The sequence below is a fragment of the Protopterus annectens genome, chromosome 2.part0 (assembly GCF_019279795.1).
Source record: "Protopterus annectens isolate FY-2018-M chromosome 2.part0, PAN1.0, whole genome shotgun sequence".
NCBI lineage: Eukaryota > Metazoa > Chordata > Ceratodontiformes > Protopteridae > Protopterus > Protopterus annectens.
In genome coordinates, this window is record NC_056728.1 from 97,973,296 (window position 1) to 97,996,457 (window position 23,162).

General features: G+C 38.3%; 1 protein-coding gene across 1 annotated transcript in view; it reads left to right on the forward strand.

Annotated features, from left to right (window-relative positions):
- The window catches only part of LOC122792978 (arf-GAP with GTPase, ANK repeat and PH domain-containing protein 1-like), a 2,685,441-nt gene that overhangs the window by 2,175,585 nt on the left and 486,694 nt on the right, over positions 1-23,162 (forward strand). Inside the window, exon 16 of the mRNA XM_044060583.1 lies at positions 13,070-13,224. Within this exon, the coding sequence (XP_043916518.1) occupies positions 13,070-13,224 (155 nt within the window). The remainder of the gene's footprint in view (positions 1-13,069; positions 13,225-23,162) is intronic.

Here is a 23,162-nt window from a genome sequence, read left to right on the forward strand (position 1 = left end):
CCTTCACCTATAGAACAACAACTTCTTCCTCCTTCTCCCAGAAACTGTTACACACTCGCAACTTAACCAACTTTAATCCCTCCACCTTGTCTGACTCCCTCAAATTCACTAACTGGAACCCACTAAAAACCCTACCCCTGGACGAAGCTGTTGATTTCTTCAACACCATATTCCTTACTATCCTGAACTCCCTAGTTTCAATTCGTACTAAAAGAGTCAAAGCCAAGACCGCCCCCTGGCTTACTAAAGAAACCAAAAAAATTATGCAACAAAGAGACACATCTCCCCTAAAACCCTATCCTGGTTCTCCAGCTACCTCTCTGACAGGTCCCAAGCCGTGAAATGGGGCCAAGCCTCCTCCAGCTTCCTCCCTACCCCCACAGGAGTTCCCCAAGGCTCCATACTTGGCCCACTGCTATTTAACATCTTCATTAATGGCTTCAACAAAGCTATTCCCAATACCAAAATTGTCCAATACGCAGACGACTCTACTTTGATCTGCTCTGCCCCCAACCTTAAAGAACTCCAATCTCTAGCTCAAACCACCTTCACAACCACTGAAAATTGGATGCATCAAAATCACTCTCACTTAATGCTAACAAAACTAAGATTCTTCTTTTCACCCACTCAAAATTCTCCACCACCGAAAAAAACTAATTTCAAATTTCTTGCCTTAACAACTCCAACATTAACACCTTTCCGTCCGCTAAGCTCCTAGGGGTCACAATCGATGAACACTTAAAATTCAACACCCATATCCAACTTAACATCAAGAAAACCCATATAAAACTCAGTCTACTGTACAGAAATAGTCACTTCCTCTCCCCTCTACCCGACGTACCTTAGCCGCTACATATCTCCTCCCATCTCTTCTATATGGTGCCCCTCTGCTTACAAATCTATCTTCTATCTTAACCTCTAAACTGGAAGTATGCTACAATAAAATTTCCAAATTTGCCACTAAGGCAACTCATGCTCTCATCACTGCACATCCCTACAAACCCTAAATTGGCTTGAACTCCCCAATCAACTAGACTACCTCCAAATTGTCTCAGCCCACAAATTTATCTTTCAACCTACCCTCTGCCCCGCACTATCCAATATCCTCCAACCTTACACCCCCCAGACCCCTTAGATCTTATAACCAAAACCTCATCTCTATCCAAAAACCTAAACACCCAGCCGGTCAACTTTTACTCTCCTTTTCCCTTGCTAAAAAATGGAATGCCCTTCCCTCCACACTGAGGACCTGTGACAACCTACACTCCTTCAAAACTAAACTCCTCTCCTACTTGCATACTCACCGAAAATGTAACTGCACACTTCACTCTATACCTGCCAAGCTCCCCTCTTTGTTCTCACCTGGCTAACCTTCATACCTTCCATATTTGTCTTACATTGCTAATGTAACTAACAATTTCTCCCATCCCTATGCAATTTGCTAATCATCCTCCTGGACTGTTTCTATAATCATCCAATGTTTAATTTGTATGTAAATCAATTTATCTTTTGTAATTGTGTGATTACTATGTCATGTAACATTGTATTATGGAGCTTTTCTCCCCGGGCCTCCACTGAAAATGGGCTTTTAGCCCAGTGGACCTCCCCGGTCACCAAACTGGATAAAATAAATAAATAAATATATATATATATATATATATATATATATATATATATATATATATATATATATATCCTCTGCAAACTATTTTCACAACACTTGAGTTTATAGTTTGTGCAGTACATTTGAATAGTTCTTGTCCTGCTTTACCCCTGTGATATTTTATTACATTGTTAACTGGGATTGCACACTAATCTAAGTAGACAATTTTATGGCTCAGTCTGGGAAGTACAAGAGGAAAAACATTGATATGATTGGTAAGCACAAAGTAGAATTTAAAACATAATTAACAATAAATGAATGTCCATAGGAAGAGTACCAAACAGCTTTGCAAGAGAGTACAAAAAAAGTTAACAAGTAGTGGTCTGATGGTGTCTATATCAAATACTAGAAGAGGGGCTGCAGCGAACACCTCTTCATTGATACAAAACCACGAACATTGATATTAGCGATTTCTTTCCATGGAAAATAAATCGCTTGGCCATCCCTGTAAGTTTGCTGTTTTCCCCACTGTAGTGTGATCTCTGAGTTGGTATATTTAGTTAGGGGGGGTGGGGGGGGGGGTGAAGCCCCCCACTTTGTTTGTAACGATGCATGTATGTTTTGAGGCAAGTAATTTCTTTCCCAGAGAAAGAAATCGCTGATGTTAGTGTTTGCAGTTTTGTGCATTCGCTGTGTATGTGTCAATGAAGAGGTGTTCACTGTAATGCCTCTTCGGTGATATGATATAGACGCATCTGATGCACTATTTAAAAATATACATGACGAATGATAATTAAAAGGGGTGGGGGTTAATAAAGGAAGCGGGTAAATGTAGGAGAGGACATACAATTGATGTATTGACAGGGTAAGACAGTTGTGTGTGACTGGATATAGAATTGATGGGTATTTTATCGGCTCATAGGTGTGCTTGTTGGAATAAGGTGAAGGACAGTTTGAGGAATAATTTTTTCAGTGTTCATGTTATGCCTTGCATTTAGAAGTATTAGTAGGCAGCTTGTTTGTAGACGTATGTTTTGACTTGTGTTCTGAATTTTTTTGAAGGGTGAGATTTTTTTAGGTGTGTTTGTAGAGTTCCCCAGGTCATGCTTGGAAGCAGTGGCCTGTGGAATGCTCTCTGTTGCATGTGGTGTGTAGGGCAGTAGATGATTGGGATCATATGTTCTAAGCAGTTGTTCTTTTGTGTAAGTTGGCTTGTGAATAAATTTAATTTTATTGGTGTAATAGTTTATACGTTAGTGATAAAAGGAGAAATATGCACCTCTGTGGTATAGGTAGCCATTTTGCTTTGGAGAGAACTGAGAATTGGTATTCTGTTTGTGAGACAATATTGCTGGATTTGATTTGTAGAGAGGATGGAGTTTTCTTGGAAGCATGATCTATAATTGGCAGACTGCATTCTGGCTGAGCTAGTAAAACTCCTTTCTCTACAACCTGTGTGTCAGGAAGTGAGAGAGATTTTTTGCCCAAAACAAGAGAGAGTTGATTGTCTTAATGTGGATATGAAAGTTAAGTGATCAAGCCACCAGTTTCCAAGGTAATTGGAATGTGGTGTGGTTTCAGTAAATTTGTTGTTGTTGCAGAAAATCTTCTATATTTAAGCTAAAGAGTTTTAATGTAAAGAAGCATACCTGTAGTATTTATTAAAATATAAATATGGTGAAGGAGCAGCAGATTCCACCAGTTGACACACAACTATAAGAACTCTTTTTGTTGTAATTATTTATTGTATCCTAGTTCACTGTTAACTATCACATTGCTTGACCACCATCATCTCATTTTTTACTTGATGTGTGTGCATACATTAGTTAGGACATGCTTTGTCTTGTCTTTTGAACCACTGAATAGTACTTGGTGCCACTCCCCTTCCAAGTTTGTTATGTTACTGTCTGAAAAGTTTTCCTGTGTGTTTTCAGGAGCACTTAATGTATTAGTTTAGAAAGTGTGACTTGAGTTTATGAGCTGTCCAGTTTTACGTCACTAGTGACAACATCCATTACGGTGTATACAACTTATAAGAGCATGAAGCTGCTGGAAGGGAGTAGAGAGGGTGTGATGTTCTGGTACATGTTAACTGTTTTACAGTAATTACAAGGGTGTGGAAAACTCATAAAGGAATTAAAGTTCTACATTATGAGTAAATTAAGAAAAAAATAGAACCTGCAAATCCTGTCTTTAGGAGATGACAGATATTTCACACACACTCTCTGATGACACATCCACCTGCTTCAGGTATGATTGGAAGATTAGTTTTAAAGTTTTTGTAATTTGTATATAGTGCATGGAGAGCAGTGATTGCTCTCTGATATTGTAAAAAGGACAAACCAGACAAATACTTCTAAAGTGTGAGATCCAGTCCTAAAAATTGTTAAGCACCCCTGCTTCAGCTGTTAAGGTCAGGTATGGTAGGCAGTTAAACCTTCCAGTACTGGCCAGCAAATGACAGTGGCATAATTAAAAATTGATTTATTTCTGATTGCTGTGTCAGTAATCTGTCCCTGACTTTCATTAAGATAAGACAACTTATTAATTGTCTTTCTGACATCACTCACTATAGAGTGTTATGCAGTCTTTCTGAGAGTACTTGCAAAGTGCTTTAAAGCCAGCAAAATACATACAACTTTTTTTGTCTGTTAAAACTAGTAGTACATGGAGCAGATGCACTGCAAAGATTGTTTCTCCAACTATAACCCTTTATTATGTGTTCTCGACAAGCATGCCAAGATTCAATTCACTGTTCAGGTAAATTTCTTGGTATGTGTATCTCACACAGACATGATCATAATCCACTACATTATATACTTTGGCTCTTGAATAGTGAGCCATCACATTACATGACAGCTATGCTACACATTACGCACTCACCTTCAGTACAAAAGGCTGTGGGTTCTGTTCCCAACACCATGTAGTTGATTAACCTTCCACCCTGCAGTGCAGTATTGGGTGGGGGGGTGCTGCAGTTCTGAATTTTGAAGTCCTTCAGATGAGAAATTATACTGAGGCCTCATCTGCATGAGTTGACTGTAGCTCATCTGGATGTAAAAGATCTTGTGGCAAATACTGAAAAAAGTATGTAAGCTCTGCAGTGCCCTAGCCAAATTTCCTCTTGTTAGTGTAAAAAAATACCCTGTGTCTCCCCTGAAAAGTAGCTGTTGACGTAGTGGGACTAACCTGGTTAACAAAGTATAAATAAAAATGTATAAGGGCTTAGTGGCTTCAAGTATGTAACAAGGTAGTATGAGCCTCCTATGTAGATGTAGATATAAAAATATGTGTGTGTGTGTGTGTGTGTGTGTGTGTGTGTGTGTGTGTATACACACACGTGTATATGTGTGTGTCTGTATGTATATATATATATATATATATATATATATATATATATATATATATATATATATATATGGTTCCCCTTCACAAGCTCGAATATATGAATACTCGAAATGCAGAAGCCCGAGCCCAAAATCTCGAGTATTCATATACTCGAAATTGTGAAGGGGCACCCCCACACTTAAATATACCAACTCTGAGATCGCACTGCAGCAAAGGAGATGGAAATGTACCATTACGCACTATATGCATAAGCGCACAATGGGACACTTTCCATTCCTCCACTGAAGGGCGGTCATGAAACCTGCACATTAAGGAAGGAACAGTACAGGGGGACCCAGCCCCCTACAAAAAGGTAAGTAAAACCCTTGATCTAATTTTTTACACTTCTCGTTCACAATTTTGAGTTACTGAAACTCGAGATTTTGAACTCGATCTTATGAGTTTCGAGCTTTCAGTAATTCGATCTTGTGAAGGGGAACCATATACACACACACATATATATATATATATATATATATATGTGTATATATTTGTATATATATATATATATGTGTGTGTGTGTGTATGTATGTATGTGTGTGTATATATATATATATATATATATATATATATATATATCTATATCTAAAGAGAGAGAGAGAGAGAGCATGCGCCAGAGTGAGTTTCCATGCACTAATAGGGTTTGCCAATTGCATAATATCTCATTCACCCGTATAGCCCCTTTTTTGTATTCTTCCAGTTAACACCCATAGCTCCTTATGGCATTCAGACATTTTTTGGGTCTGTCATCACCTTAACTAATGAATCATGTGTTAATAATAGGTAGTAGAAAGTGCATGATATAATTAACAAAATACTACTAAGATTGTTAATATCAGATGTTTTGTGGAGAAATGAATGACTATTTCCCCTTCTTGTTCATATTCTCATATTTGTATTCATAGTTTCATAACTGAGAGACTTGCATGTTATTGAGGGGCATAATGATAAGTACAGTGGTGGGAGACTGAAAAGCACTTTCGTCATTTTGTCGGTGTGCATTGGAACTGTTGGTAATTATTTGCTATTAATTCTGAAAATATGAAGTATTTCCACATGTACGTAATATTTCTTAAAAATGTGCGACTTTCAAACTATTGCATGAAATCAGAAGAAACTTTAGACGGTGCTGAAGAAAACTCACGTGACAGCTTAGTCTGCCTAACAAAAATATATCTTGGTTGTACAGTTTCTTAGATATGGCATTGTGTTTGTGAAACATTAGATAAAAATATCATTCTGGTTTTGTATTCATATATTGTAACATTGATGTAAAGACTGTGACTGCAGTAACGTTTTACTGATAACATTGCCATTTGTACCATTTAATAGCTTTTATTGTTCTCAAAATATTTGCATTTCTTTGTGTTATGTTTTTAAGTTGATTTCCAGAAAATGCTTTGGAATGTAACAGTGTGTAAAGGCTGCCAGAGGTGTGACATTCCACATCACGTAGGTGTAAATAAGATAGCTACAACTTTGCTATTTATTTATCTGTCCATCTATCCATCCTTTGTTGATTGGGTTAATCCCACTAGACTTGTAGCCTCATTTCAGGGAAGACCTGAGGTGGTATTTATCCTTTTAGGGTAAATTTGGCCAGGGCATTGGGAAACTTCCCCTACTTGTTGGAGAATAACATTCATGAAAGTACTGGCCATGAATATGTGTTGATTTCCCATTCTAGGCACAGTGGTGGCTGAGAGGATGATGCATAGCATGGAGGGAGAGATGGTGGGAACAGAGGTGAATGCCAACTCACAGGGAGATGTATGCAAAGAATTGGAGGTCTTATTTGTTTGCAGACTCAGAAGTGATGGTGACGGAAGAATGTGTTGGGATGGTATACTACTGGAGATGTTAAACTAGAATAAACCAGAGAATGGAGACAACTTTTCCTGGTGAGAGAGACTGGAGAAGATTCAAGAGGAAGGGTTTGAGGTAATCCAAAAAGGGGATGATATATAGAGTAAATAAATGCATGCCAAGACTGTAGGAAGCATCTCCAAACAAAAAAAAGATCATAACATCAAAAAGAAGTTTGTGGTGAGGATACAAAGTAAAATGAATAATGAATTGAAGAGATACGAGGTATGGGACACTATAATTTACCTTTGGGTTTGAAAGTTTTGATTAGAGATATTTTGTTACATTAATTTTGAGACTGCTCATGGAATAGAAGAAAATTTATGTGAGTATGGAGAGAGACAAAATGATAATCCTTGGAATAGTTATGTAGTAAAAGTTTTTCTTCCAAAAAAGAAGAAAAGAAAATACATACACAGTTTCAAACAGAAGTAGAAAGATAGACTGTGAAAATACATTTAAAAAGTATTTGTAAAAAAGTGACAGACATTTCAAAGATTTATGACAATAGAGGTTTATGGACTGGGAAATGGGATTGCAGTGTTATTTTGAAAATGGAAATGGAAAAAAATGTGCATACTCCAAGTGTTATGAATGATGATCGCAACAGGGGTGTTATGAAATGTTAGGGACAACCTAAACATGTTTTGTGGGAAAGAAGGGTGTGATGCAAAGAAATGTAAACTAGAATGTTGTAAATGTAAATAAAAAATGGGCATTTATGGATGGACTGTAAAAAGAGCTTAATGTTATTGAAAAAGGGGAGGATATAGAATGAAATTAAAAAGACCTGGAAGTTGAAATTGAAGATAATTTAGAAAAAGAAAAGGGTAAAAATAAAGGACAAGAGGATGGAGAGGTGATAGAGAAAGATTCAGAAATCAGTGATGACAAAGATATAAACTGGAAAATATTGAAAGGAAAAAATAATTCTGTTGGAAAAAGAGTGAAAGATAGGAAAAAGGAAAAATAAATGAGTAGTAGGTAATATAAATTGAAATGGATAAATGATTTCCTTTACATTAAGGAAACCAGAGAGTAATTATTTTGGTAAGCGTAAACAATATTAAAAGTATTGTAAGATGGATAGGAGTTTTAAAATGGTTTAATAAATGTGATGTAGAGATAATTGTATTAGAAGACCTAAGCTTGTTAAACGAAGAATTATCACAAACAGAAAAAAATGTGGCTTGGAACTGTAATATGGAATAACAGTATTATGTAGAAGAGCAGTGAAACTATAAAGTGTAACACTAGTAAGAATGAGAGGATTAATTGTTATTGATTTCAGATGATGAAAAATATATATATTCTAAAGACATGCTTCTGGAGCGTTTCTCCCCGGGCCTCGGCTGAAAACAGGATCTGTGGAACCTAGTCGGACTTTCCCGGTCAACAAATGTTAAATAAATAAATAAATATAGAATTAAAACTTTATGTGCTGATGTTTGTAAAGAAAGGTAGAACTTATTTCAACAATTGTTGCATTATGTAGTAGTGAACATGATTATTATAATGGGGATTTTAACTGATTTAAGAGGCAAAAAGAAAGGAAAAGATATAAGAAAAATGGTAGAAATTATGAAATGTGGTAAATTGGTTATATAAAATTTAAAAAATTCTGAATGTACAGATGAGGTAGTCTTAAATTGGGAATTGATTATTTTATAACAGCTGAAGGAATATGTATATCAGAAGGTGGAAGCAGTTAGAACAGGATTTACAGATCATTTAGCAGTATGGATAAGAGATAAGTGATAACATATAAAAATAGGAAAATGAAAAAAGGAAAAGAAGAAGTTAAACAGTTATGGAGAGATCATGTTACTGTGAAAGCATTTTGTGTTAATTGGTTAAAATGGTGGATTACAATTAAAAGTTAATATAAAAAAGTTTTTTTTTTAACTGGCAGAGAGAACCTAGAAAGATACAGATATGTAGAGATGGGTCTACTTCATTTGCCCTAACTTCCAGTTGATCCTGGAGTTAGAATATATAGTTAGGGGGTGTAGGGGTGAAGCTCCCCCACTTAATTTCATAGTATATTGTTTGGTTTTGCTTTAATATTGCTTAGTAAAACAAAAGTAAGTTGGGAGCTGTGCCCCCCAACTATATATTCTAACTCCAGGGCTGCACTACAGTGGGGAAGGGGACATATTCCATTTACTTGCCTTACAGTGCTCTGGAGACTGCCAGTAATACTTGTCAGTCAAATGAAGTGTCAGTCAAATGAAATTTCAGTCATTTGGTCTCAGTCAAATGGGTGTCAGTCAATTGGAAGTTAGGGCAAATGAAGTATACCCATAGAGATACATGAAAATGCTTTTGAAAACCTAGAAAAGGATGATAGTATCATAGTGTTATGATAAAGCAATAGAATTATGCAAGAGAAATTATGAAAAGATGAAGAATTTGTTATATAAACAAAGGTATTTGTTACAAGGAAAAAGGGAAAAAGTGTCTATTTGAGTAAGACTGTAACTGAAGATAGTAGTGTATTGAGAAAAATGAAAAATAAAGGAGAGGTAGAAATAAAACAAACATAGATTATGGAAGCTGTAGTTCATTATGTGGAAGAAATGTTTAAAGAAAAAAGAATGTAATAAAATTTGGAAAGCAACAAAAAAATCAGATCAGGTAAATAAGGAAACCGAGAAGTATATCACTATGTATGAATTAGATAAAGTGCTTAGATAAGTAAATATAAATTCATTGGCATCCCTAGATGGAATAGGTTTGAAATGTATAAAAATGTAATGGAATAGCAAAAAGCATACTTGTTAAATGTTTTCAGTGAATGGTTAAATGAAGGCATTTATGAGGAACTGTGTAATGGAACATTAAAATGTATGTGGCAAAAGGGTAACAAAGAAGTTCTAAAAATGGAAACCAATATGTATGTGTGTGTGTATATATATATATATATATATATATATATATATATATATATATATATAGTATGAAAAGAAAAGGATGCCATGAATTGCTAATGATAGTAAGAGAAATTGTGGGTGATATTTTTAAATAGAAGAGATGATGTAAGACTTATGGTAGGCGATACTAATAAAGCTTGGATTTGACAGAGCATAAGATATTATGGTAATTGATGAAGGCATGTTATTTTAGTGGTAACATTAAAAAAGTCTGCATGACAGTATATAGTAATAAGAGTTCTAATAAATGGTTGGTAAGGAATTAAGGATAAGTAATGGGATAAAACAAGGTTGTCGTATGAGTGGTATACTATTATAGTAATAAATAAGGTGAAGTGTAAAATCAAAAATGCCAAGTATGTAATGCAAACAGGTGTTGATATTTCAGTTTTGATGACATGTGCAGATGATATTATAATAACTGAAAATAGTTTATGGATGAAGGAGGCCATATTTTGTTTAGTAGATTATTTAAAATAAATAGGTATGACATTAAATAAGGATAAAAGTAAAGATCTGGGAGACAGGAAGAATACAATTTACAATGAATAAAAACAGTATATGGAATACATTTTGGTAATAAAATATTAAATGGAACACAATGGGAAAACCTTTTAAAGGAATTTAAAAAAATATGTTGTTTACGGAGAACATATAGATTATTTTACTAAAAATGTAATTTGATAAATTCATTATTAATGGGAAAGATATTGTATTTATCAAGTGTGTTCATGATTCTATGACTGTATGAAAAACAAATATTAAAAGTTATTTTTATGCATGCATAGGGATCTAGATTAAATCCAGTAAATAAAGGAGTATTATATATGAGTAAAGATGAAGGGGGACTAGGATTATTAAATCCAGTGATATTTGCAGCTTCATTGAATTAATATAGTGTTGAGATGAATAAATGAAAAAAGTTAGAAATCAGTAATTTGGGGAAATAATAAAAAAAGAGAAAAAAATGTGTTAATGAAGAAATTGAAAATTATCAAATAAATAAAATGTGGAAGATAAAGATTGATGAGATAGTAGAAGATCAGAAAACATGGTATATGAATACAATAGTACAGTATTATTGTGTTAACCTCTGGGAAATTTTACCAGAAGAAAAAATAAAAAGAAAGAAATAAGTGGTGTAATAATAAAGCAGAATGTCAGTATTTCCTATGGAGACTGGGGATAAAGAAATTACCAGTGAAATTTAATATGTCTTATAAAAAGAAAAGTGACAGAATATATTTATATTGTGATAAAGATGAAACCATGGAACATGTTTTTCTGAAAGGGAGTGGAGAAATTATGGGAAAAATTATGTGAAAAAATTTTAGGGAGAATTAAAAAATAGTAATATTGATATAGGTATGTTAAATAGGGGTGTTATTAAAATAGAAGTAAAGAATATAAAATAAGCTGGTGATGTTCTAGTTGTCTGTAGAATATTGTCCACGTTCTGTTTGTGTGGTAAATGCACTTTGTATAAATAAAATTTATAGGTTCATAGGTTTATACTAGGCTATCTGCCCTAAGGCATTTATAAGCCTAGCCCAAAGTTTTGTGGCTTACGCCACCCCTTATGTTAAAAAATACTGTGCCCATTAGTTTGTTGTGCCTCTGTCCAGCAGTGACACAGAGATGATTCCCGGGGTAAACCTACGATCTCCCATCCACCGGTCAAGATTTCTCTTGAACAGAGCCAGCAAGGTGCTCTGCCTCACATGGACCGGGATTTTATTCCACAACATAGGGAGTCTCTGGGTGACAAATCTATCCCTCCAGCATGTCCTATTTATATCCGTGCTAAGGTTTAAGTCGCTTGCTCTAGTGGATCTGGTAGATTTGGATTTTTTGAGGTGGAGCATGTCCATTAATTCCGGGTTGGACATGACCTTGTATGTCAGGCACAGGTCACCTCTGAGCAGGCGGTATGTGACTGAATAGAGCTGGAATTTCTTCAGTCTGGCAGCATATGACAGATTTTGGAGTCCCTTTATCCTTTTGGTGAGGAACTTTTGGGGTCTCTCCAATTGCTGCAGGTGTCGGGTGAGATACATCCCGAATGGGGCGTTGTACTCGATCATTGGTCTGATAAGTGAAGAGTACAGGGGAACAATGACCTCACTTGATCTGGATGTGAATCCCTTCATGATCAGGTGGGCAATGTAGAAGGTCTTTCTAACCACTTTAGCAATGTGAGTGTCAAAAGAAAGGCCACTGTCAACCTGGGTCCCCAGGTCCCTGATATCCTCTTCTGTGCTTAATGGATTGCCACCTATATGGTAGCTTGGGGTTACATTGTTTTTCCCGAAGGGTATGACTATACATTTTTTGGCATTTAACTTCAGGCCATGGCTCTGGCACCAGTTATCAGTTTCCGTGAGACCCCTCTGAAGGATATCTGTGTCCGATGTACTTTCCACTATGGCGCCCAGTTTGCAGTCATCTGCAAACTTTGTCAGCCATAGTCCTCCTATGTTTGCCTGTACTTCTGTACTTATGTATTCTAAAGTTTGGTGCTCTGTCTCCCTGTGGATTAAACAGGAAAATTAATTGGAAGTATTTAATTATTATACCCGGCTGTGCTTTTGTTATATAAATATGTTTTATTTTCTATATCTCTCCCTTACATTGAAAACTTGCAGCCAGTGTGTTGGAAAGTGAGTGTAATGAAGTTTTAATTGCTGCTGTTAGTTGCTGTTTTCTGGTTTTTGTTATTTTGTAGTCCACATTTGTTTTTCTAATATCCCATGCTGCTTTTGCAGTAAAGAAATCTCTTCAGAGTAAAAAAAACATGATAGCATTTCATTAACTTTTCTGAGAAGTGTTACCACTAATCTGATGATTACATGAAAAGTGTCTTTGCTACCAAGGTATATTATCAGTTCTACATTGTTGCACATCTTTACAAAATTAGAAGAACCTGAGATTTTTGAGAATGGCATGACATCCGTATGTGTTGGTGAGCCTTTTAATTGTAGTGTTTCTGACATCATTCTTTATTCTGTGTAACTGACTTAGCCCTTTTGCTTTTCTGAGTATGAGAATGTGAGTAGGGTTGTTAACTGTGCAGTACTTTTCAGAATATTAGGATTCCATAAGATTTGATCTAATTTTGCCATAAAACTTGTGACCAGTGATGCTTTGAAAAGCTAAAAAGCAGTCCATTCTATCTCTTTTAAATATGGATTTCCATGCATGGTCTCTTTATTAAAAATATTTGCTAAATATGAATCGGTTATGATGCAGCTAAATGTTACTTGTTCATCTCTGATTTTAGAACAAGAAGAAAATTTTGAGTTCATCATTGTGTCGCTAACAGGCCAGACGTGGCACTTTGAAGCTACTACATATGAAGAAAGGGATTCCTGGGTACAAGCAATAGAAAGTCAAATTTTGGCCAGTTTACAGTCTTGTGAAAGCAGCAAAAATAAGGTGAGACGCAAAGTAGTGCAATGAGAGCTGCATTACTTCAGCTGTTACAGAAATGTACTTGAAAACGTTTTAACATGATATTGTTCTAAGGAACACATTATCATTCCAGAGTCTCTGATTTCCAGGTGACAGAATTCCAAGACTACGTTTGTAAAACTATTTTCTTACTTTTATTTGAGTTACAGTGAGTGGGAGATGAGAATAATAACTAGAGGTGCAGGGCCGAAGCTCTCCTTCATAGTAGCTTAGGGGCAGAGTCTCCATCAGAAAATGTCTGTGAAAACTTACTTTTTGATGTTATTGCTTAGTCTCAGAATTCCAGTATTTGATTGTGATTATCTTGTGCATTGTTTATTATATGATACCCATGAATGCTGAACATGTCCCAAGTCTGACTTTTCTGTAGTTGTTGTTTTTTTGTGCTACTTTTACCACTGTGAGGAGCTATAGAGCACTTTTATGGTGTTTTATAGCATGCATTGTGCTTATGACCAGTGAATGGAAATAGGCTGGGATTCATAGTCGAGCAAGGCATTCTTGTGAAATGGTCATTTCCAAGGCTGTTGTCAGACAAAGTGGCTCATAGCTAAACAGACATCTGTTAGACATCGATTGACATACTGGGCAAATAAAAAACTGCACAAGAAACTAGAGGTGCATAGGTAATATCACAAACAGTGCTAGGCTGATTTACTGTTGGAGAAGTGCTATAGTAGTGTTTGTGATAAACAGTACCTTTAAAGCATTCTAACATGATTGAGTCAGTGCATACACTCACAAGCAGCATTACACAACATAGCTGCATCTCCTGCCTTTTTAGCACAAGAAGGGCAGCAAGAGGTCCACCAGGCAGACTGATGTGGGTATACACAGCAAAGTGCCACACCTGTTCGTTATGTAAATGTGTAAGAAATGAGCTGGACTGAAAAGTAGGAAAAGTTAAGAACAGAAAACAGGTAAACATATGCTATAAAAGGTAGGGGTGCTGGAAGATTATTTTTTTGTTGGGAAGAACCCCTTTTCTAAGATTTACAAAAGCATGGTAGTTGGGAAAGGTAGTGGGGGAATGATTGTGGGAGAGAGAAGGGCAGGCGGCAGCTGCATATCGTTGAATAAAAAGCAGACTCAGACCGATGAGAGTGGTATAAACACAAAATGGGAAGGAGACAGACATAAAGCAGGGGGAAAAGTGGTATTGAGGAGGGATAGAGAGTGAACAAAAAATGGGGAGGGATGTCTGAGGGAGGGAAAATACCTGGATTAGGATGGGATATGTTCCTGGCATGTTTGGATGTCAGGCCTGTCCAAATGGAAGCTAACCAAAGCATTTGTCCACTTGGGTATCTGATGTTATAGGACAGTGGCTTCCTTAGTGGCTCAGTGATCAGCAGACCTGGTGGCCAGTGTTTACCAAACACCCGGGACATTGGCAAGCATAGCCTGAGTGTCTGTGCCTTCACCTTCTTCTCCTACACAGCTAGACCTGTAGGAGGACAAGACAGTAAAATAAATGATTGCAGACAGGCAGTATAAATACATTCACTGTTGTATAGTAGATACTCCCACTTTCTGTGACATCTAATTCTTAAACAAACTGATAAGGTATGTGAGAGATGAGACTAAACAGTGCCTCTGCAGGCAAAGCTCTCAGATACCGCCTTCTTAATTACCAATCATGTTGTCACTAATGTGCACACTGCACTCTCCTCACACAGTAAGTTTCAGATACATACAACCGTATATGCAGAGGCTTTGAAATGTAATCTTACTAAACCTCAAAGACCTCCCTAATATTGCACCTACAAGCATCTTTTCAGAGCCACAAAAGCACTCCAACAAAACAACACCCACCACAACATACAGCCACATCTCACAGAGCCTCAGTTTGTAAGCCAATAAGACAAGCTCCACACAACGCAATATCTGGGTCATAGGAGACTCCACTGTAAGACACGTGGATGTCCTTTTCACCAGGCTGAGTAAGGGGAAAGTCACAGTCACGTGCTTATCAGGGGGTCAGAATCCACTGTGTTATGCATGCACTCAGGTCATTGGATCAGAAATACTAGTATGACTCAGTCATAGTTCATGTGGGTGTAATTGACCCAAGGCATACCTCCCTGGACTATATGATGGGAGACAAGATGGAGCTCTCGGATTATCTGTCCCAAGCTGATAAGAGCCTACATTGAGCAGCATTCTACCTTCTCCAAGGATGATGTCAAAATATGAACAAAGGATGACTGACTTAAATAATTGGCTTAGTTTTTGGTGTCACTCCAAGGAGCTACCATTTTTGTCAACAGACCATGCTACTTTGCCAGGGATGGTCTGCACCTGACTCTTACAGGCTTTCAAATATTGGATAAAACATTATCCTTCCATTGTGCCTTTTTTAAGCTGTGCCAAACTGATAAGGTTTCTGACATAGCCAGATCAACCCTAGACAGTCTAAGGGTTTTACTGCTCAATGCCAGGAATCTAAACAAGAAACTCCACTCCCTCCAAGCTCGCCTTGCCATGGAGAATGCAGATGTTTGTGTAATTACCAGGATGTGGTTTAAAGCCATGGAGAGCATCCTGGCAGTTGAGGGCTACACTGCCTTCCACATACATTTAGAAAAGGTACTGCAGAGTTAGGACTCACAGTGGAGGTTTATCATTTTACATAAAAAAAACAAACAACACAAGCCTGGTCAAACTGGATGAAGCTCTTGAGATTCTCCACCTCCAAATAGCAATTGGTAAAGTCTTATGCCATTTCCTTGCAAGCTATTGGGCCCCCTTTATGACCCTGGAAACCCATAACAAATAAGTAAACTTACAGGAGGCACTTGCCATTCAATCCAGTACCATATACATGGATGACTTTATCTACTCCACTGTAAACTGGGAAGCGTACACAACCTCAAGCTTGCAGACTCAGAGACTCCTGGACTTTGTCAACACACACAAGCTTGACTAGATAGTCCATACTTCCATTAGGAATGTAAACACACTGGACTTGGTCTTCACTAACATGGGAGGATGCTGCATGCATCCTAATGTAATGTTCTTTGTGGTGAGGTCAGACCATAAAGCTGTCTCCTTTGAAATGTAAATGAAAACCGGGACCTGTGCTAACCCTGGAATATTTAGGAACTATTATAAGGCAAATGTTATACTGTTAAGTGATAACCTGACAAAACTTCAACCTTCCCTAACCCCTGCCTGAGAACACTACTGTATATGTGGAGTTGTAGAGACATAAGACACAATTGTGACTAACAGCAAAGAACAAGCTTAAAAAAAACACCCTGATGGAATCCTAGCATTAATAGGTTGTGTGACTGAAGGAAGAATGTCATGGCAAAAATTAGGAAGTACAACACCCAGCAGGATAAACAGTCTCTTATCAGTCTGACAATCTATACAAGCAATTCAAATGGCAAACCAAAGTGAAATTTGAGGTAAAAATAGCTTACCATGCCAAGGACCACCTTAAGGCTTTATTTAGCTGTGTCCAGAACTTCAAAGACACTACACAGCAATGTGCAGAACTGTTTGTAAATGAAGCCAGTTACACTGAGCCAAAAGATATAGAAAATCTAATGGCCGACAAATTCAACTCCAGTTTTACCCACCCCCACCCCCACCCCTGAACATCTTGTCAGGAAATACTATAGAACATAATCTCCTCAACTGTTACTACGAAGCAAGTCTTACGGCCAAGTATTATGTTATTGATTGGCCATCAATGCCTCCTAAATAACATGAACTTAACCTTATCAGGACCTCTAGAGTCACTATTTAAATGTAGCCTCAACACAGGCTTTGTGCCTTGCAAATGGAGAACTGTAATGGTTATCCCTCTACACAAGGGCTGGCCATCTATGGACCCAGGTATTTATAAACACATAAGTCTGACTAATCTCATATGCAAAGCCATGGACAGAAGTATCATGTAAATGATTAGTAGTGAGATAGGAATTGTTTGCACACTAGATCCAGCCCAGTTTGGTTTTGTCAAGGGCAGATCATGCCTACTCATCCTGGTGGACTACTTTGAGAGGGTCAGCAAAATAATGGATGAGGGCAAAACAATGCATACTGCCTACCTTGACCTGTTCAACGCATTTGGTAAAGTACCCCACTCAAGCATTGTAGACAAAGTCATGAAATTAAGTTTAAATCCCTATGTCATCTGCTGGATAGCTGAGTGGCTTTCATATAGGACCAAAGACATTAGTACAGGGGAGTCCACCATAAAGAGACCTGCCACTAGTACTGTCCTTCAGGGCTTTGCACTGGGTCTGCTCCTTTTTGGCATCTAATTCTCTGTAGTCAAGGCCAAAATCAGGGGCCACAGGCTGATCAGGTTTACAGATGACCACAAACTAGGTGCTGCCATAGAATCCCAAGAGACTAATATCCTCCAAGAAGTTCTGATTTAGACAAATAACTGATGCTAGAGCCGCCGTGTGAAACTAAATGCCAAAAAATGCATAATGGTATGCTTTGGGAACTCTGCTATTCCTGGAAACTACTGCATCGATAAAACATGCCTAAGAATAGTCCCAGTAGTCAGGGATTTGGCGATGCATATAGACGTAACCTGGCCTTTGACCGTTATTTGTCTACCTTAGTAAAGAAATCATATTATGTTGCTCAATTTACAAGTAAGTGTATGGCATCTATGTCCAAGGAAGTCGTCAGTTCACTGTATATGGCCCTCCTCAGACCTGTCAATGAATGCAGTGCCCCCTTCAGTATATACCTGACCAGGTACATGCAACAACTGGAGCATCCACAAATGTTCCCTCCCAAAAACGATACATGGCAGTAACAACATGTCCTACTCACATCAGCTTCCTGTACTCAGTCTCCTATATACTGTTGAGGGGCGATGTATGCCTGGCACACAAGGCATCCTTAGATATTGCTCTGATGAATCTTCTAGATATCCACAAAAGAAATACCATCAGAATTACCTGATCTAGGAACTTAAACCCTGTTTGGGAGAAAGATAAGGCATATTAAAGAAACAGGTATGTGTCTGGGACACTACAAGCTTCTCTGGAACTGGCTTTCCATCCACGTGAAGCAGAGTTCTTCCCTAACTCAATTCAAGTGTAAATTTGACCAGTAGATTGGGAATCAGAAATTCATCCCTTGTCTGGCAGCTGTGTCCCTATTCGACAGAGGCAGCCTGTAAATGCTCTACTACCCAAGCCCTAACCTGCATATTTATTTTATTTATTTATTTATTTATTTTACATTTGTTGACCGGGCTAGTCCAGCTGGATATATGTCCATTTTCAGTGGAGGCCCGGGGAGATAAGCTCCAAACTTGAACATTAAAGTGAAAAATAATAGAAAATCTTGCTAAATACATATAAAGTAACAAGATAGATTCAAACATTATAAATTATGGGATAGTAGTAACATATAAACATACAGTAGTTAGAGAAAACAACGATAAAAGTAAATAAAAAAAAAATTAACACGTGATATACAATGGAGAATACTATCATAATGTACAGAGAGAAAGGATATAGGAAAGGAGGAAGATAGCAGTTATATATGTACACTTTTTTTTTTTTTAATAGATAATTAGAAGGAGATGTAAATCAGTGGATGCAAAAATTGAATAGATTTTGGGCTGTAAAGGATGAGGGGTTTAGTCAGGGGTCAAGAAAAAAAGAAAGTTAGTCAGGATTAGTACAGGGGCAGAGCCATTGTGTTTTAAGGTAGAGCCTGAGTTTCTTTTTGAAGAGAGGTTTTGAGGGAATAGTAGAAAGTTCAGAGGGAAGCAAGTTCCAATCTTTACTAACAATGTTGGAGAAAAGGGAATCTCCAGCCCTGTTGTTTGCTTTGTCAATATTTACAAGAAATTTGTGTGCAGATCTTAGGGACTTTAGGTTATGGTAGGGGTGAATAAGAGTAGATAGTGTAGGTGTTTTGTTAGGTTGATAAAGAATTTGATGGGCTATGCCTAGTTGATTAAGTTTTAGTTGCTGTTGAAATTCAAGCCAGCCTAGTTGTTTTAGATTAGTACAGTGGTGAGTTTTGTAAGGGTTACCTGTGGCAAATCTGGCTATGTTGTGGTAGGAGGTTTCTAATTTCAAGATATTCTTTTTTGATAAGTTAGTAAATATGGGAGAGGCATAGAGAAGGGGTGAGATAAGGTGGGAGTGGGCTATAGTTGTTCTAGATTCTGGAGTGAGGAAAGGTTTGATTCTGTAAAGAGAGCCTATTTTTTGTTAATAGTTTTCAATGTGATGCTTATATGGGTGTCGAAGTTAAGGTTGTTGTCAATGGTAATGCCTAGTAGTTTGGTAGTAGGATCTTGTGATATAGGTGTGCCATTTTTAGATGTTATAGTAAAGTCTAAATGGGGAGATTTGCTGGAAGGTGTGAAGAGGAGGAGTTTAGTTTTTTTTGGGTTAAGTAGTAGACAGCATTGGGAAAACCAATCTTCTACAGAATTAAAGATGTGTTGTGTGAGGGAGTGAAGATCAGATACAGATGTGGCTGAGCAAATTAGTGTAGAATCGTCTGCGTATTGTATGCATGTGGCTTGGGGAACTACTTGGTGGAGGTCATTGATCATATACCCATTAGAATAATGTTAAGGTTCCTAAACTTGTCAGATGCATTTGGGATGCATGAATAGGACTTCCACTGTTGAAGCGGGGCAGGTGATGCCACTTCAGATCCCCATACCAATGACAGCACTGCTGACCAGAATGTATGATACCAGTGCTATCGCTCAGCATTCCAGCAAATCCATGTTAGGCATCCACTTTCTGCATTTGGTCTTTGTACTGACTCATCAGGTACTCCCTAAAGGTTCTGTGCATGAAAAAAAGAGAAAATTCTGTTCTTCTGACGGGTCCCCTTCAAAGGATCGAAATTTCATTCACATCAACGCATCACTGATCTGTAAAGACCAGATGATCGAAGTTGTGAAATATTGAACCTTGTGAATGAAGATCGCCATACAATGCGGAACGGGAAATGTACTGTTCTCTTCACTGTAGTGTGATCTCGGAGTTAGTATATTTAAGTAGCAGGGGGTGGGGGGTGCGGTGGGTGCAGGGATTTGCCTCCTCTGCAAAAATGTGAAATATGTTTTCACTTATTAGATTTTTTTGTTTTTTGACGGTTGGATATTTGACAACTTTGATCCTCTGGTCTTCGATGATCAGAGGTTCGATGTTGTGAAATTTTGATCCTTTGAAGTAGACCCCTCTGGCACATGGTGCTGGAGCCTTGCATTTTACACTGACTGGAAATAGCCATGGTCATTCATTCAGATGTGTCTGGTAGCTCCATGCACATGAACGCATGTTTGGGAATCGCAGCTATACTGCTGTGAGCCCTGGCTACAGTGATGCACTGTATATTGTAGGTGTACACATGCTATATGCTTGTATGTACTGGTCATATGGCTCATTGTAACAGTGATATGAATATCTGTAGCCAACATTTTTGTGTAGCTCATTGTTCACTGGCAGCCAGACAGTGGCATTAATTGACTTCTTCAACATAACCATCATGCTCCAAGCTTCTAGTTAGTGCAGTGTAAAGCTTTGGTGCAATTTTGTACACCAAATCGTACTGGCATACCGCTGTGAAATAAAAGATTTTTAATACAGTCCCTTTGTCAGTCTCTGTAGACTTGGAGCTTCACATAGTCCTGCCTGTTAGCGTACCTCAGCAGCAACAAACTCTATAGTTGCTGAGGTACATTAGCAACAGCAAACTTTGTAGTCAATGTCATTGATAGGCAGAGGTTGTGGTGACTGTGTAATTGGGAACCCTAGTCACTGGCAGTGCATAAAGTGTTGCGGTTGTGGCTGAATGGGCACAGTGTGACTGTTAGAAACCTTGGGAAGGATATGACATAAGGCTTATAGACTTTCAAGGCCATAAATTGTGGCATGGGGGATCTGTGTGTAGCAACAACTGCAGCTGATAACCAGATGCATAAACATTTGCGGAGGAGGTTATGGCCATAGATATATGCATCTTCTGTCCATATGCATTCAAGTACTGGCATGACTACCTGAGGGAGGCAGCACCTGGGAAAGTTTACCTGGCAAGAGGACAAGAGGATGAACATCTGCAGCAAGCCTTCATACATGATGGGAGCCATACCTCTCAACCTGTTAGAGCTAAAAATCTGGACAAAGGCACAAGTAATGGGGGACAGAGGCCTAAAAATAGGGACACTTTTTAAATATTGCTCCTACAAAGTTAGAAATTGGATAGAATAGCAGGTTATACATTAGCATGAATTCTCTGAAGGATATGGAGTCTGAACCTCAAATGTGTGCCATTATTTTCTGACCTCCGTTTTCAATGATTTGCCAGTGGTTTTCCAGAGAACCCCAACTAGATGAGAAACAGACCAAAATATGCCGCAAAAATCTGAACATTCTCTGAAAATCTGTACAGTTGAGAGGTATGATGGGCACACAAACTCAGCAGAGCATAATGGACAATCCTGTATCTGAGAGACCCTCGCTGACTCACCCAGTGTTCTCAGCACGTATGGCATCTTTCACACCACTTCTAAAGGTATGCATACCTACCATAATGGAGAAACGTGGGTGCTGCAGCATCACTATGACTTCACTTTGGTCCTTGATATGGCCACAGAACTCAGCATTAACCAGTGGATGTGCATGTCAGTGATCCAAGGCCGCTTTCACAAAACTAGGGAGATGTGAGAGTGCTCCATGGTTTGTGGGACAATGTGCACCAGCTAGTAGTCACAGGAAGCAAACAGTTTTACTGAGGTCAGTGGTGATAAATGTTGCTTCCATCAGTGCCTCCATGAGACACATTACAATGATACTGCAATCTGGATATATAGGCCATGCAGCCTAGGATTTTGGGAATGTCCAGGTCTGAGATGGTTGGACACAGGCCACAGACTCCACAGACAATTCCTGAAACTCCAGCACTGTCACCTGTGGCCTCATGGGCCTGCCTTTTCTGGCATTGAGTGTGCTCCAGGTCATAGCTGCAACTGTTCGTCAAAGGTAACACCAGGAAAGACTCACCACACTGCTGATGCATGACTCCAAAGTTCTATGCCCTCTGTGTCACCTGTGGTCGCATGGCATGCTATCCCTTTTCATGGCATTCCCCAGGTCATGACAACAATACTCATCAGGCTCATTACACAGTATGCCCCATCAGAGTACAAGTGCCTCAGTTCGTGGTTCTTCTCCTTTCCTGTCAAGGAATGCATCAAAGCTTGCTACCACAAGTAAAAGCAGTGGGCACATCTTAGAAGTTCATTCCCTACCAACTGGAGATGTGATTACTGACTTCTCACAGCTACACAGATTACATGGTTAACATTTTCACCTCTCATGACCCTAACCTCTATTATAGTGTTGCAGTCAACTGGTACTGTGCCCCTCCCACCACACTTTTGCAAGTGATGGTGACTGTGCCCTGCACACCACATAACTTGTTTGGGTATGGTGATATCTGATGCACAACATGGCTAGTCCATGCACTGCCCTGCGTAGTCTGGGTGTGTTGCTATAACGATCTTTTTATTTTGTGCTCTCTGTGTTGTGGCCTTTAGCTGTAGACCATGTATTGTCTTTTGGCAGTGCTGCATTGTATTGTGCCTGCCTCTGTCTTGGATCTGGTACATCTGCTACGATGACTGGTTTGGAAGGCTTGCCAAGATGTTTGCCTTCTGCTTCAGCTGCCTGCACAGCACCATGTTGTGCACAGTGGCACACACAAGAAAAGTATTCCTGCAGATATCTGGACTGTATTGCATTGCCCCTCTCAAAATGTGTTTACAGATTAAAAGTACACCTTCAGTAGTCCAGACACAGACTTTGGTATATTTCATGCTTAAGGATGGGCTGTTTCATAGGCCATTTATTGCATCATCTGATGTTAGCATATGGCAGTCATTAGAT